This window comes from Leiobunum rupestre, chromosome 2, assembly GCF_980474605.1.
Source record: "Leiobunum rupestre chromosome 2, qqLeiRupe1.1.hap1, whole genome shotgun sequence".
Lineage (NCBI taxonomy): Eukaryota > Metazoa > Arthropoda > Arachnida > Opiliones > Sclerosomatidae > Leiobunum > Leiobunum rupestre.
In genome coordinates this window covers 48,835,889-48,853,596 of record NC_143385.1, presented here as the reverse complement: position 1 = coordinate 48,853,596, position 17,708 = coordinate 48,835,889, and the positions used below count along the sequence as shown (strand labels likewise).

General features: G+C 44.4%; 1 protein-coding gene across 1 annotated transcript in view; it reads left to right on the top strand.

Annotated features, from left to right (window-relative positions):
• Positions 1–13,920, top strand: part of LOC149957745 (uncharacterized) — a 34,576-nt gene extending 20,656 nt beyond the window's left edge. The window contains exons 2-3 of the mRNA XM_090164885.1: positions 12,549–12,629; positions 13,301–13,920. Of these exons, the coding sequence (XP_090021011.1) occupies positions 12,605–12,629; positions 13,301–13,863 (588 nt within the window). The 5' untranslated portion in view covers positions 12,549–12,604 and the 3' untranslated portion in view covers positions 13,864–13,920. The remainder of the gene's footprint in view (positions 1–12,548; positions 12,630–13,300) is intronic.
• The last annotated feature ends 3,788 nt before the right edge of the window (positions 13,921–17,708 follow it).

Sequence of the window (17,708 nt, the reverse complement as noted above, 5' to 3'; positions counted from 1 at the left end):
CCGCTAGTTTATAAAATTATTTAAAAGTTTTGTAAATTATTTAAAAGTTTTGTAAATTTTTGGTCATTTTGTAAATTTTGGGCAATTTCTAGTTGTTTTGTATTTTTTTTTGGCGGCAAACGCTTATTTAATTTTTTATTTAATTTCCCACGCCCGTCAATACTTGGTAGGGTATAGCTAGGTACGTTCCTCTAGGTCGCGTTATAGAGAAGGCCCAGCTTGATTAGCGAGAATGGCGCCCCCAGCACGAGAGCGTAACACTAAAAACTGTTCTTTAGAATTTATTTTTAAACAGAGTCTGGTGTTGGTAAATACACGACAAAAAGAATTTCAACAAAAAACCTATCAACTTGCAAAAATTGTCAAAACTTTTCAATTAAATATCTGAGACTGCCTTACACCTTGGATTAAAATTGATCAAAAAGTTAAAATGGTTAAAAATTAGAAAAATCTAAAATATTAGAGAAAATATAATTTTGGGTAAAGTTATTTATGAATGTAATATATTTGATGAAATCATAATGAACTTTGATAAATTTGATCAAATTGGGTAAAATGTATTCAAAATGTTATATAATGAGAAAATAGAAAAGGAAATGGATAAAAAGAGCTATAATAAAAAATTTCTCACACTTTATTTTACACTTAATTTTTTTAGTTTTTCAAAAATTATAAAATCGGCCAAATTTTACCAAATTTAAACCGGTTTTGATCAAAATTGATCATAAGGAAGTTCAAAAAGAATAAAAATTAATAAAAATAGAAAAATATTAGTGAAAATTAAGAAAAGCATACAATTATAGGACAAATATCGAAATCAAATGGTACCAACATTATTTGTATCTTTTTTTTAAATATTATATGAACTAACCCTAATATTATTATATACGAATGTACCAAATATATTTGGAATTTGCTGAATATTATTGAAATGTAACAAAATTTTTTGAATTCAGGCAAAAATAAATATTTGAGCTAAAATTTTACAAGGTAAGCCAAACCCAAGGTTCGTCGAGAAAAATGACACTTTTAGGTTGGAACATTCCCGCGTCTCTCAAATCAGCAAAAGCCTGTTTTTAGAATTGGGGGGTAGAGACCCGTTTCGCCCCGATTGATGAAGTTTCGCGCTCTCAGTCCTCCCTCTCTCGCGGCCAAGGTTCGTCGATAAAAATGACACTTTTAGGTTGGAACATTCCCGCGTCTCTCAAATCATCAAAGCCTGTTTTTGGATTTGGGGGTAGAGACCCGTTTCGCCCCGATTGATGAAGTTTCGCGCTCTCAGTCCTCCCTCTCTCGCGGCCAAGGTTCGTCGAGAAAAATGACACTTTTAGGTTGGAACATTCCCGCGTCTCTCAAATCAGCAAAAGCCTGTTTTTAGAATTGGGGGGTAGAGACCCGTTTCGCCCCGATTGATGAAGTTTCGCGCTCTCAGTCCTCCCTCTCTCGCGGCCAAGGTTCGTCGATAAAAATGACACTTTTAGGTTGGAACATTCCCGCGTCTCTCAAATCATCAAAAGCCTGTTTTTGGATTTGGGGGTAGAGACCCGTTTCGCCCCGATTGATGAAGTTTCGCGCTCTCAGTCCTCCCTCTCTCGCGGCCAAGGTTCGTCGAGAAAAATGACACTTTTAGGTTGGAACATTCCCGCGTCTCTCAAATCAGCAAAAGCCTGTTTTTAGAATTGGGGGGTAGAGACCCGTTTCGCCCCGATTGATGAAGTTTCGCGCTCTCAGTCCTCCCTCTCTCGCGGCCAAGGTTCGTCGAGAAAAATGACACTTTTAGGTTGGAACATTCCCGCGTCTCTCAAATCAGCAAAAGCCTGTTTTTAGAATTGGGGGGTAGAGACCCTTTTCGCCCCGATTGATGAAGTTTCGCGCTCTCAGTCCTCCCTCTTTCGCGGCCAAGGTTCGTCGAGAAAAATGACACTTTTAGGTTGGAACATTCCCGCGTCTCTCAAATCAGCAAAAGCCTGTTTTTGGATTTGGGGGTAGAGACCCGTTTCGCCCCGATTGATGAAGTTTCGCGCTCTCAGTCCTCCCTCTCTCGCGGCCAAGGTTCGTCGAGAAAAATGACACTTTTAGGTTGGAACATTCCCGCGTCTCTCAAATCAGCAAAAGCCTGTTTTTAGAATTGGGGGGTAGAGACCCGTTTCGCCCCGATTGATGAAGTTTCGCGCTCTCGGTCCTCCCTCTCTCGCGGCCAAGGTTCGTCGAGAAAAATGACACTTTTAGGTTGGAAAATTCCCGCGTCTCTCAAATCAGCAAAAGCCTGTTTTTAGAATTGGGGGGTAGAGACACGTTTCGCCCCGATTGATGAAGTTTCGCGCTCTCAGTCCTCCCTCTCTCGCGGCCAAGGTTCGTCGAGAAAAATGACACTTTTAGGTTGGAACATTCCCGCGTCTCTCAAATCAGCAAAAGCCTGTTTTTGGATTTGGGGGTAGAGACCCGTTTCGCCCCGATTGATGAAGTTTCGCGCTCTCAGTCCTCCCTCTCTCGCGGCCAAGGTTCGTCGAGAAAAATGACACTTTTAGGTTGGAATATTCCCGCGTCTCTCAAATCAGCAAAAGCCTGTTTTTAGAATTGGGGGGTAGAGACCCGTTTCGCCCTGATTGATGAAGTTTCGCGCTCTCAGTCCTCCCTCTCTCGCGGCCAAGGTTCGTCGAGAAAAATGACACTTTTAGGTTGGAACATTCCCGCGTCTCTCAAATCAGCAAAAGCCTGTTTTTGGATTTGGGGGTAGAGACCCGTTTCGCCCCGATTGATGAAGTTTCGCGCTCTCAGTCCTCCCTCTCTCTCGGCCAAGGTTCGTCGAGAAAAATGACACTTTTAGGTTGGAACATTCCCGCGTCTCTCAAATCAGCAAAAGCCTGTTTTTGGATTTGGGGGTAGAGACCCGTTTCGCCCCGATTGATGAAGTTTCGCGCTCTCGGTCCTCCCTCTCTCGCGGCCAAGGTTCGTCGAGAAAAATGACACTTTTAGGTTGGAAAATTCCCGCGTCTCTCAAATCAGCAAAAGCCTGTTTTTAGAATTGGGGGGTAGAGACACGTTTCGCCCCGATTGATGAAGTTTCGCGCTCTCAGTCCTCCCTCTCTCGCGGCCAAGGTTCGTCGAGAAAAATGACACTTTTAGGTTGGAACATTCGCGCGTCTCTCAAATCAGCAAAAGCCTGTTTTTAGAATTTGTGGGGTAGAGACACGTTTCGCCCCGATTGATGAAGTTTCGCGCTCTCAGTCCTCCCTCTCTCGCGGCCAAGGTTCGTCGAGAAAAATGACACTTTTAGGTTGGAACATTCCCGCGTCTCTCAAATCAGCAAAAGTCTGTTTTTGGATTTGGGGGTAGAGACCCGTTTCGCCCCGATTGTTGAAGTTTCGCGCTCTCAGTCCTCCCTCTCTCGCGGCCAAGGTTCGTCGAGAAAAATGACACTTTTAGGTTGGAACATTCCCGCGTCACTCAAATCAGCAAAAGCCTGTTTTTAGAATTGGGGGGTAGAGACACGTTTCGCCCCGATTGATGAAGTTTCGCGCTCTCAGTCCTCCCTCTCTCGCGGCCAAGGTTCGTCGAGAAAAATGACACTTTTAGGTTGGAACATTCTCGCGTCTCTCAAATCAGCAAAAGCCTGTTTTTAGAATTTGTGGGGTAGAGACACGTTTCGCCCCGATTGATGAAGTTTCGCGCTCTCAGTCCTCCCTCTCTCGCGGCCAAGGTTCGTCGAGAAAAATGACACTTTTAGGTTGGAACATTCCCGCGTCTCTCAAATCAGCAAAAGTCTGTTTTTGGATTTGGGGGTAGAGACCCGTTTCGCCCCGATTGTTGAAGTTTCGCGCTCTCAGTCCTCCCTCTCTCGCGGCCAAGGTTCGTCGAGAAAAATGACACTTTTAGGTTGGAACATTCCCGCGTCACTCAAATCAGCAAAAGCCTGTTTTTAGAATTGGGGGGTAGAGACACGTTTCGCCCCGATTGATGAAGTTTCGCGCTCTCAGTCCTCCCTCTCTCGCGGCCAAGGTTCGTCGAGAAAAATGACACTTTTAGGTTGGAACATTCCCGCGTCACTCAAATCAGCAAAAGCCTGTTTTTAGAATTGGGGGGTAGAGACCCTTTTCGCCCCGATTGATGAAGTTTCGCGCTCTCGGTCCTCCCTCTTTCGCGGCCAAGGTTCGTCGAGAAAAATGACACTTTTAGGTTGGAACATTCCCGCGTCTCTCAAATCAGCAAAAGCCTGTTTTTAGAATTTGTGGGGTAGAGACACGTTTCGCCCCGATTGATGAAGTTTCGCGCTCTAAGTCCTCCCTCTCTCGCGGCCAAGGTTCGTCGAGAAAAATGACACTTTTAGGTTGGAACATTCCCGCGTCTCTCAAATCAGCAAAAGTCTGTTTTTGGATTTGGGGGTAGAGACCCGTTTCGCCCCGATTGATGAAGTTTCGCGCTCTCAGTCCTCCCTCTCTCGCGGCCAAGGTTCGTCGAGAAAAATGACACTTTTAGGTTGGAACATTCCCGCGTCACTCAAATCAGCAAAAGCCTGTTTTTAGAATTGGGGGGTAGAGACACGTTTCGCCCCGATTGATGAAGTTTCGCGCTCTCGGTCCTCTCTCTCTCGCGGCCAAGGTTCGTCGAGAAAAATGACACTTTTAGGTTGGAACATTCCCGCGTCTCTCAAATCAGCAAAAGCCTGTTTTTAGAATTGGGGGGTAGAGACCCGTTTCACCCCGATTGATGAAGTTTCGCGCTCTCAGTCCTCCCTCTCTCGCGGCCAAGGTTCGTCGAGAAAAATGACACTTTTAGGTTGGAACATTCCCGCGTCTCTCAAATCAGCAAAAGCCTGTTTTTAGAATTGGGGGGTAGAGACCCGTTTCGCCCCGATTGATGAAGTTTCGCGCTCTCGGTCCTCTCTCTCTCGCGGCCAAGGTTCGTCGAGAAAAATGACACTTTTAGGTTGGAACATTCCCGCGTCTCTCAAATCAGCAAAAGCCTGTTTTTAGAATTGGGGGGTAAAGACCCTTTTCGCCCCGATTGATGAAGTTTCGCGCTCTCGGTCCTCCCTCTTTCGCGGCCAAGGTTCGTCGAGAAAAATGACACTTTTAGGTTGGAACATTCCCGCGTCTCTCAAATCAGCAAAAGCCTGTTTTTAGAATTTGTGGGGTAGAGACACGTTTCGCCCCGATTGATGAAGTTTCGCGCTCTAAGTCCTCCCTCTCTCGCGGCCAAGGTTCGTCGAGAAAAATGACACTTTTAGGTTGGAACATTCCCGCGTCACTCAAATCAGCAAAAGCCTGTTTTTAGAATTGGGGGGTAGAGACACGTTTCGCCCCGATTGATGAAGTTTCGCGCTCTCGGTCCTCTCTCTCTCGCGGCCAAGGTTCGTCGAGAAAAATGACACTTTTAGGTTGGAACATTCCCGCGTCTCTCAAATCAGCAAAAGCCTGTTTTTAGAATTGGGGGGTAGAGACCCGTTTCACCCCGATTGATGAAGTTTCGCGCTCTCAGTCCTCCCTCTCTCGCGGCCAAGGTTCGTCGAGAAAAATGACACTTTTAGGTTGGAACATTCCCGCGTCACTCAAATCAGCAAAAGCCTGTTTTTAGAATTGGGGGGTAGAGACCCGTTTCGCCCCGATTGATGAAGTTTCGCGCTCTCAGTCCTCCCTCTCTCGCGGCCAAGGTTCGTCGAGAAAAATGACACTTTTAGGTTGGAACATTCCCGCGTCTCTCAAATCAGCATATTGTCAGAATTTATAGCCCGGTGTACCGGTAAAATCAAGAAACCACACCACCGGAGGCCTATCATCAGAATGCCCTACGCCAGCGTCCACAAGCCCGGACAGGTGACAAAACCAGCATGGGTAGTAGAACCCTACTACTGATGGTCGCACCCTCGACGCAAGCCGCTCAACCCAGCAGAAGGTGCAACAATGGGACAACCAGCCCGCCACTTCGCACACAGCAGTGGGATAGAGAACGGATGCTCTAGCAACTCCGGCCGACACCCCACCTATAGAGGCAGGGAGCCAAGCCCTTTGGAGAGAGCGCCTAAAGGGGAACGGCAGGCACACAGCAGCCCGCATAACCCGGCACAGCTGGCACCGGAGATCCCGGTGTGACCCAAAAGGCCGGGAGATGGGTCCGCCTTGCCCTCATACGGAGGCCCGCAGCCCCACAGCAGGCAACTCAATCCGCCGAGGCGGCCAGTTTGCCCGGCCCCTCTCCATTAGCCTGGGCCGAAGCCCAGTATCCAGCCCACACCTGACCGAAGTCGGAGGTTGGAGATAGGACCCTTTGGACGGAGCTAACATCTCCCAGTGCGCCACCGCCCTCATGGGTTACAAGAACCGGACCCCGACTCCCCGGTAAAGCCACCAGTTATTGCACACTCCGACCCCTTGAGGGCCTCTCTCAAATCAGCAAAAGCCTGTTTTTAGAATTGGGGGGTAGAGACCCGTTTCGCCCCGATTGATGAAGTTTCGCGCTCTCAGTCCTCCCTCTCTCGCGGCCAAGGTTCGTCGAGAAAAATGACACTTTTAGGTTGGAACATTCCCGCGTCACTCAAATCAGCAAAAGCCTGTTTTTAGAATTGGGGGGTAGAGACCCGTTTCGCCCCGATTGATGAAGTTTCGCGCTCTCAGTCCTCCCTCTCTCGCGGCCAAGGTTCGTCGAGAAAAATGACACTTTTAGGTTGGAACATTTCCGCGTCTCTCAAATCAGCATATTGTCAGAATTTATAGCCCGGTGTACCGGTAAAATCAAGAAACCACACCACCGGAGGCCTATCATCAGAATGCCCTACGCCAGCGTCCACAAGCCCGGACAGGTGACAAAACCAGCATGGGTAGTAGAACCCTACTACTGATGGTCGCACCCTCGACGCAAGCCGCTCAACCCAGCAGAAGGTGCAACAATGGGACAACCAGCTGGCCACTTCGCACACAGCAGTGGGATAGAGAACGGATGCTCTAGCAACTCCGGCCGACACCCCACCTATAGAGGCAGGGAGCCAAGCCCTTTGGAGAGAGCGCCTAAAGGGGAACGGCAGGCACACAGCAGCCCGCATAACCCGGCACAGCTGGCACCGGAGATCCCGGTGTGACCCAAAAGGCCGGGAGATGGGTCCGCCGTGCCCTCATACGGAGGCCCGCAGCCCCACAGCAGGCAACTCAATCCGCCGAGGCGGCCAGTTTGCCCGGCCCCTCTCCATTAGCCTGGGCCGAAGCCCAGTATCCAGCCCACACCTGACCGAAGTCGGAGGTTGGAGATAGGACCCTTTGGACGGAGCTAACATCTCCCAGTGCGCCACCGCCCTCATGGGTTACAAGAACCGGACCCCGACTCCCCGGTAAAGCCACCAGTTATTGCACACTCCGACCCCTTGAGGGCCTCTCTCAAATCAGCAAAAGCCTGTTTTTAGAATTGGGGGGTAGAGACCCGTTTCGCCCCGATTGATGAAGTTTCGCGCTCTCAGTCCTCCCTCTCTCGCGGCCAAGGTTCGTCGAGAAAAATGACACTTTTAGGTTGGAACATTCCCGCGTCACTCAAATCAGCAAAAGCCTGTTTTTAGAATTGGGGGGTAGAGACCCGTTTCGCCCCGATTGATGAAGTTTCGCGCTCTCAGTCCTCCCTCTCTCGCGGCCAAGGTTCGTCGAGAAAAATGACACTTTTAGGTTGGAACATTTCCGCGTCTCTCAAATCAGCATATTGTCAGAATTTATAGCCCGGTGTACCGGTAAAATCAAGAAACCACACCACCGGAGGCCTATCATCAGAATGCCCTACGCCAGCGTCCACAAGCCCGGACAGGTGACAAAACCAGCATGGGTAGTAGAACCCTACTACTGATGGTCGCACCCTCGACGCAAGCCGCTCAACCCAGCAGAAGGTGCAACAATGGGACAACCAGCTGGCCACTTCGCACACAGCAGTGGGATAGAGAACGGATGCTCTAGCAACTCCGGCCGACACCCCACCTATAGAGGCAGGGAGCCAAGCCCTTTGGAGAGAGCGCCTAAAGGGGAACGGCAGGCACACAGCAGCCCGCATAACCCGGCACAGCTGGCACCGGAGATCCCGGTGTGACCCAAAAGGCCGGGAGATGGGTCCGCCGTGCCCTCATACGGAGGCCCGCAGCCCCACAGCAGGCAACTCAATCCGCCGAGGCGGCCAGTTTGCCCGGCCCCTCTCCATTAGCCTGGGCCGAAGCCCAGTATCCAGCCCACACCTGACCGAAGTCGGAGGTTGGAGATAGGACCCTTTGGACGGAGCTAACATCTCCCAGTGCGCCACCGCCCTCACGGGTTACAAGAACCGGACCCCGACTCCCCGGTAAAGCCACCAGTTATTGCACACTCCGACCCCTTGAGGGCCTCTCTCAAATCAGCAAAAGCCTGTTTTTAGAATTGGGGGGTAGAGACCCGTTTCGCCCCGATTGATGAAGTTTCGCGCTCTCAGTCCTCCCTCTCTCGCGGCCAAGGTTCGTCGAGAAAAATGACACTTTTAGGTTGGAACATTCCCGCGTCACTCAAATCAGCAAAAGCCTGTTTTTAGAATTGGGGGGTAGAGACCCGTTTCGCCCCGATTGATGAAGTTTCGCGCTCTCAGTCCTCCCTCTCTCGCGGCCAAGGTTCGTCGAGAAAAATGACACTTTTAGGTTGGAACATTCCCGCGTCTCTCAAATCAGCATATTGTCAGAATTTATAGCCCGGTGTACCGGTAAAATCAAGAAACCACACCACCGGAGGCCTATCATCAGAATGCCCTACGCCAGCGTCCACAAGCCCGGACAGGTGACAAAACCAGCATGGGTAGTAGAACCCTACTACTGATGGTCGCACCCTCGACGCAAGCCGCTCAACCCAGCAGAAGGTGCAACAATGGGACAACCAGCCCGCCACTTCGCACACAGCAGTGGGATAGAGAACGGATGCTCTAGCAACTCCGGCCGACACCCCACCTATAGAGGCAGGGAGCCAAGCCCTTTGGAGAGAGCGCCTAAAGGGGAACGGCAGGCACACAGCAGCCCGCATAACCCGGCACAGCTGGCACCGGAGATCCCGGTGTGACCCAAAAGGCCGGGAGATGGGTCCGCCGTGCCCTCATACGGAGGCCCGCAGCCGCACAGCAGGCAACTCAATCCGCCGAGGCGGCCAGTTTGCCCGGCCCCTCTCCATTAGCCTGGGCCGAAGCCCAGTATCCAGCCCACACCTGACCGAAGTCGGAGGTTGGAGATAGGACCCTTTGGACGGAGCTAACATCTCCCAGTGCGCCACCGCCCTCACGGGTTACAAGAACCGGACCCCGACTCCCCGGTAAAGCCACCAGTTATTGCACACTCCGACCCCTTGAGGGCCTCTCTCAAATCAGCAAAAGCCTGTTTTTAGAATTGGGGGGTAGAGACCCGTTTCGCCCCGATTGATGAAGTTTCGCGCTCTCGGTCCTCTCTCTCTCGCGGCGAGGGTTCGTCGAGAAAAATGACACTTTTAGGTTGGAACATTCCCGCGTCTCTCAAATCAGCAAAAGCCTGTTTTTAGAATTGGGGGGTAGAGACCCGTTTCGCCCCGATTGATGAAGTTTCGCGCTCTCGGTCCTCCCTCTCTCGCGGCCAAGGTTCGTCGAGAAAAATGACACTTTTAGGTTGGAACATTCCCGCGTCTCTCAAATCAGCAAAAGCCTGTTTTTAGAATTGGGGGGTAGAGACACGTTTCGCCCCGATTGATGAAGTTTCGCGCTCTCAGTCCTCCCTCTCTCGCGGCCAAGGTTCGTCGAAAAAAATTACAAAACGTGGCTACAACACCAAAGAAGCGGGGAAAGGCTTAGCTGCAGCATGGGTGCCGCGTTGTTCTCTCCTTTTTGTGAATAATGGCAAGATGGTATAAGTACTGATTAAGCTTTTAAAAGCGTATGTAATGTCTTTGTTTATGAAATTGATAAAATTAAGTCCAAAGCATTTTTAAAATTAATGAGTTAGTAGTTAATTAATGTAGTTATATCGGTTTATGTCTTATGAATATGTACATTGATTTGGAGTTAAGTTTATCTAGTTTATTTTTAAATAAAATGTTTTAAACTCTTTTAGTTTTTGAAAAGCCATAATAAATTTGAAACTAATTATCTACAATCTATAAACCTGAGGTGATTTTAATAAATTTTTTGATAATTTAAGATATATTAAATCATTACATACGTCATCATATAGGAATAACTTTATTACATTAATTAATTACATATTATTTATTGGGTTTATAATATATCCGTTATTATATAACTCCTTCTGTTTTGAGTTTGCAAGCTCTTTACCCACTGTTTTAAGGGGTTTTCCCCGAGGTCTTCGGTTTCCCTTTCCATAAAAACTTGTTGAGGTTAACGGTAATAGTTAGTGTAGGGAGCTGTTGGCTCGCGTGGCATGTTGGGGCTGCCACCACCCTCCTACGCATTGTAACCCGGCCTCCTGAATTAAAAGGCTTCAAAAGTCGATTGATGACTTAGGCCTAAGGTGGTACCTTGTGTATTAGCCTAGCTGATTATTATTATTATTATTATAATAAATATTAAATAATAATAATTTTAAAAATAATAATTGGTACTCCTTGAGCCACTACCTGATTATTTTAGTTTCTGACTGACACGCACATATAGAAATAGGCTACCCAAAAAACGTGAGTCTCCCACTTAAGACGTCACGTCTCTCTCTCTCTCTCTCTCTCCGAGCCGTTTCGGAAAAATCTTCAAAACTCGTTCTATTAATGGGCCCCCCTTGAGCCAAACCTCCTATGATCAATTTTGATCAAAATTTTAAAAACTAGTTTAAATCCTTTCCTTTTCTATTTTCTCATTATATAACATTTTGAATAAATTTTACTCATTATGATCAAATTTATGATTTGATCAGATATATTAAATTCATAAATATTTTACCCAAAATTATATTTTCTCTAATATTTTAGATTTTTCTAATTTTTAACCATTTTAACTTTTTGATCAATTTTAATCCAAGGGGTAAGACAGTCTCAGATAATCTGTACACCGAGTTCGTGCATTTAGCACTGTTAAAGGTACATATTTTCAAGAGTTCGCGAGTTCCATTTAGCACTGTTAAAGGTGCGGCAGTGTACACCGAGTTCACAGAGTGTCTTACCCTCGTTTTAATCAAGATAATAAAGTTTTTCAAATTTTATAATTTTTTTAAATATATAATTTTATTTACAAAAATTTTAGAATATTTAGCCAATTACAGGCATATTTTTTCATTTGAACTCATTCTGATTTACTTTAACTCATTCTGATTTACTTTAACTCATTTTGATCACATTGATAAAAAAATTTCAAGATTTGATCAAATAAATTAAATTTATTAAACGCACCTTGGTGAGGAAATCACCAAGTTGGTGACACCAACTAACCCCATGTGGGCGGCTACGGAACGCTAGCGTGAAGTGAAAAGCAGCCGGAGAAATGTCCTTCAGTAGTTCGTCCATTGGGGATTTGGGGTACGTTGTGGGAAAGAGGGACGAACCAAAACAGTTATCATAAGTCGGTTGCCGCGTCTACTCCAGGCCAAAGTGGCATTTATTTAAATAATTGTTTGTTTTATTTAAATAAAAGGCTTATTCACTTTCGATTATTTAAACATTTTATAATTTTTATTCACTATTGGTTATTTGAATAAATATTATTTAAATATCGCCGAGCTTATTTTATTCATGGATAAAAATTAATCGAAATCCGAGCACTACAACTAATGATAACTGTTTCGGTTCGTACATCATTTCTAAAAAGTGTTCCTCAAAACCCCAACCACAGCAGATTAAATTGTGGCTCTAGAAGTACTATATCGCCAACTCAATGGGCTTACCTAGAAGGTTCTAGTCTACTACTGAGGTTATTGTTTGGATAAAGTAGAACTCGATAAGACAATTGATAATGGGTAGACAATTTACATAGAGAACTCCCATATGATTTACAGATAGAAACATCAATACACTACAAAGCAATAGGTCGGAAACACTGCCGACTACCACATCTATTACTACTACCATAAGACTATCAAGGCCCCCTAAGTTGGAAACGAATGGGAATTTAACTTTAGGCTAACGACTGGACAAACTGGCTACACGAATCCACCTGGGGGTGAAAAACCGAAACTTGTGCGCAAATCCCCAAATGTATGCTACCGGATGGCGAGAGAGGGTAAAAGAGGTAGGGGTTAGCGGGTTTGGGAGGATTGGATCTTTTTATCCGCCATGCAGGTAGCGTATATCCTAATTTTGATTTATCCCTCGCCTGTCTAGTGCTGAATACATGGGACCTTATGCCCAATTCAAACTTATGGGGGCCTTGATAGTCTTACGCTACTACACTAGGCATCCCACTTGGTTTAAAATGGTTAGGCTTACGCAGAGCCACGTAGCGTCCAACGCGAGAAGTGCATAAAATGCAGGATTTGGTTTGTTAAACAAACGATTTGCGTTTACTTGGCAAATGAAAATCTAGTAGATTAAAGACGCGACTTGGCTCTGTGTGAACTGAAAAGGCATTTTTTTAAACTCAAATATTGATCAATTGAATAAATGTAGGTCAAAAACTATAAACGAACAGTCAGTCTTGGCGAAACAGCGTGCGACTGCGTAAGATGGACGAGTCCAAGAAAAGGAAAGGTAAGAACAACGGAGATATAGGGGCTTGCCAGCATGACGTATAGATCGATTTACAATTTATAACGGGCAAAGACGACTTTAAAGGGGTAAAATTCATCCGAGGTAACGTGGTGATGGCGTTATTTGTTAGTAGATGGCGCTCTGATTGCAACATGACGTCATAATTTTTATTTTCAACGATTAGTTGAAAGTTTTCAGTTTTAGTGGAGAACGGTTTTGTAGAGATTTAAAATACAAAATTATCTTCCCTGATTGGATAGTTTAAAATCGTATTATGGTGCCATCTATGGCGAAGAGTGTTAACTACGGTTAAACGTAATTGTTAATTTAAATTTCAAAAATTATATACATAATAAAGTACTATAATTAGTAATTAATAACATTTTAAAAAAGTTTATTTTTCATAAACTTTATAGTGTCGCCATCTACCTCAAACATATTTAAATAGGAAGGTACCTCGGGTGGATTTCGACCCTTTTTGAATATTTCCCTGTAGGTAATATGTGAATGCGTCAATATAACACGTCACCCGTGCGTTTTCCAATTGGAATAGAAAAGATCAACAGCATGACAGCCATGGCCATAGGTACGGCGTGACGTCATGTCGTCAAGTCCCTATTTTAAAAAATCGAAATTTTCAATTTATTTCTTTATTTCAAAAATACTAATAGCCGAGCAAGTCACGCGAATAGCGAATCAAAATTTCCAACAAATTGATAAAAATCTCGAAGACGTACGGCGAAATTTAGCAACGGTGGAACGAATTCAGCGGGAAATAATTCGTAATTTCGACTTGATTGAGTGGGTACTGAACAGAATCGAAGTATTGACCAATTGTCTGGATGGGACCCAACGCCGGTTATACTTTCTCCCTCGAATAGGAGTTCATTTCCACTTGGTAAGAAAGTATATTGAAAAGCTGCAACACGATTTCGCCAACGCCAGTCAATTCAACCAAATCGCGGGGCAAAACCTACAAATATTGTGGCGAGATTTCGACATCGTTTACCCAAGTTGGCAAAACGACGTCCGAAGTGGCGCGGGATTGGTGGCGAAAAGCGACGAGACTTTGGTCGAATTTCTGAAAAGCCAGATACAGTCGGCGATGGATGACCATCAAGCTCAGGACGCAAATCTGTGTCGAAAAAAACTACGTATTAATAACGTTCTTGAGCTACAAGCTTCATTGAGGCGAAAGATTCACGCTGCTAACCATCCGAATGGAGAGCTGTGATTTCACTTGTGTACACAAATTTTATGTATTTAAGATAGTATATTCTATTTTCAATAGTCGTGGGGCTTTTTAAACGCCAACCAAGTATTTGTAATCTTCGACAAACAATAAACACATTATCTTTAAAACGATATTACCAATAGGTAAAACCATTTTGTAAATTTCCACACTCCGTTTCCGGAAGGGGTAGATTTCATAAATTAGTAACAGTTTCCTTCAGAATACCATCCGATGTTGCGTTTTTAACCAACATTTCGTAATATTGCAAATTGGCGAAGAAGACGTTGTGAACAATATGGTTTTCAGATAAACTAAAGGTAAGGTTTAGAGGATTAGAAACAAACGAGCAATTTGATAATCACGGAATTTGTCATAGATCTATAGTAAAATTACCTTCAAAAAGTGTCAAGATAAAATTGAATTCCCTGAATTCTAACAAATTCTTAAAATTCCCCGACCTTTCCCTGAAGTGTGCCAACCCTGTAAAATTTAGTACTCCCTTTGAGGATAGTAAAAGTCATAGGTATTCGAAAACACTTTGTAAATATAGTACGCTTCAGCTCTTTAATTCACGGTTCATCGGAAACTCCTCTTTTCGTCACGCGACTCGCGACTACCTGTCCGCTTCTCAAAATACGTGAATATGTACTGCTTTTGCGTTGAGTTTGCAAGTTTTCTCCCCACTGGTTTAAGGGGTTTTCCCCCGAGCTCTTCGGTTTCCCGATCCATAAAAACTTGTTGGGGTTAACGGCAATAGTTAGTGTAGGGAGCTGTTGGCTCGCGTGGCATGAGGGCTTCCCACCACCCTCCTACGCATTGTAACCCGGCCACCTGAATTAAAAGGCTTCAAAAGTCGCTTGAGGTGGTGCCTTGGGTATTAGCCTAGCTGATTATTATTATTATTATTATTATTATTAAAAAAAATTGTGTAACACCATAGTCCTCCGTTAAGACGTCATGTGTACCCTTATGAAAATGTTAGTACCAAGAAAAAATGAAAAATATCAGCTGACGTGGTCGGTTCCTTCGGTAAAATAGAAATCAAGCCGTATAAAAAACCAAATATTTCTGGTCTTATACCAATGTTTTTATTAAAGACATTATCGAACAAAACTCACCGGTCAGGGTTAAAAAGATTCTAAACCTTGATCTAACTTGGATGTTTGGAAACATTTGGAAACATCTTTGTCCCAGCCCGGAATGGAGTGGCTATATGCAAATAGCAACGAGCAATGATACAGAGTTTGAAATAAGCAAAGTCTTGATATAACCATTTGTAAATCTAAATCCAACGAATCTCTCTACAATCTACACTTCGCTTATATTCGCTCTCGAACAATGTCAAAGACATAAACAAAAGTCTCGCGTGGTAACTTTTGATCAGCCACTTTGTATTAAGGCTGCTGAAATGGTTTTGGGATTACCGGAAGAGCTATCAGCAATAGTGGTTCGGCTTGGAGGTTTTCATACGCTCATGTCATTCATGGGAGCTGTGGGCTACATAATGGCTGGTAGTGGATTATTAGAATTATGGGAGACAATCTATGCCAAAGCTTCGGTACGACATTTACTAAGTGGACACGCGTATTCCAGAACACTCAGAGCTCATTTCTTAACCCAAAAGACCATTGCACATGTTATGCTCGACTCTATTCCCGATATAGATGAAAGTCTGAGGGAAAATATCAGGTGAATCCACACCGAACTAAGGTTTAATGTAGTTACTATTGACGAAGTACAAGAGTGCTATGAAGTACAAACAATATCTAAAATTTTCCGAAATCGGAAAGAATATCTAAATAAGTCAGGTCGAACAGCTAAATTATGGCTTTTATATTTTGAACTCGTTGATATAATGCACTTGTTTGTAAGAGCCGAACGCACCGGAGTCTTTGCACTTATGCAGCGTTATAAAAATGCTTCCATACTTAACCGCGTCATCTGTATGTTCAACAGATGTCTGACCTAATTACTACCATGCCAGTGAAATAATATAATAATTTCTCTACAAACGGATATATTATCGTTAGACGCTCAAAGAAATCTTGGTTGGGAATATGGTCTGACATGACCATCGAACAAGTTCTGATGAGAGCGATGAAGGTATCTGGTGGGTTAACAAGTGGCCGTGGCCTAACGGAGAGCACAATTGCAAGATGGGTACTTACAACTCCAGTTTGTGCGTTAGTAAGCGAGGCCTTATAGAAGACTTTTGTGGAGTTACTGCATGAATGGTTAAAAGATCACTCACCGTTTATTATAGATTCTTCTCTTGTATCACTTTCGTCAAACTCCGTAGAAATGATCGGGTGAAGCCATTGGGAGCGATGAAAAATACAATTCGACTTGACGGGGAAGAGATAATAGTCAACCCACAACAACTATTCGGTAGCCAGTGCATTACAAACGCGGAGCTAATTTAGAGAAATATCTCCAGTTTGAGCTATCACCAATCGCCCCAGCCCTCTTCGATGAAGTTTCATTTAGGAAAACGATCAAAGCTGTCTTAGCTCAGGTAGTTACTAGAGCAGCTTCATACGTCGGATCCAACTGAAGTTGTTTTTAACCATTTCTTTGTAGGCGGTTGATTTTTGAATTAGCATCTCTACCACCAACAAGCGCAGCTGCAAAGCAGCATATATTTCGTGTTTATCACCAAATTCAAATTAGGTTTGGAAATAAAATTAACACCACAGATTGGGGCTGAAGACATATAGGTGTTGAAAACTAAAACCAAAACGCACTTGTAGATAGAGCTTAAATTAACTGGCAATTAAAGCGGACTGAAACACTCCAATCGCTGACTTCTTGACCTGACACGATGGGTTACGTAAGAATTAAAATAAATTTAAACCAAACCTCTTTAAAAACAAAACAACTACTTTATTTTATACAGGGTCTTTTTTTTTGCTCGGAAAAGTGTTTTTTTTCAAAAACTATTTATAGTACCGATTTCAAATTTGGAAGGTCAATTCTCTATACCGGGGGACATCAGTTTGAGAAATTTGAGCGTTTTCGGTAATGTTTTTCACCAATTTTGAAAAATTATTTTTCGACCACTAGGTGCGAGATAAAAAATTTCTATTATAAAGTTGTAGGCCGTCATCGAAAACCCTTAAAAATTGTTCACTCGACGAAAAACAATTTATTTATCAGTGAAAATTCGAGCTTGAAAAATTTACAAGTTGGTGAAGCCAAATTACGATTGTTTGAAACGATAATTGAAACCGAATTACCTAATCCAGTTGAAACTTTGGTTAAAAAAACGACCGGATTTAAAAAACACGAGGCTATAGGTCAATCCTAAACATGCATTGGGTATTTAAAGGAAAACTTTGGGAGATTATTATCAGTGTTTGATAATATTTCGAACAATGCCTCGTTATTCAGTAGCTGAGCGTACCGAGATAGTTGCCATTTACTATGGAGAAGCAGCGCAAAACCTTAGAAGAGTGACTGAAATCTTCGCAGAAAGACATCCAAATGGAGCACCATCTGTAAATACAGTAAGACGAGCAATTCACGATTTCAATCAATTTGGTAACTTGCAACCTAGGTTTCGCGGATTGGGTCAACCGGATTTAGACTTCGAGAACAATGTACTCGCGTACTTTGTGGCATATCCTCGTCACAGTTGCGCTAACGCCGCTGCTGATTTGGGTTGTTCTGCAAATCGTGTGTGGAAAATTCTTCGTAAGAATCGCTATCACCCATACAGAGCTACGCTCCACCAAGGACTAATTGACGGAGACCATCAAAGACGTTATGAATTTAGCAACTGGTTACTAAATGCTGTCCAAGAAGATAGACAATTTTTGCGCCATGTTTTGTTCTCCGACGAAGCG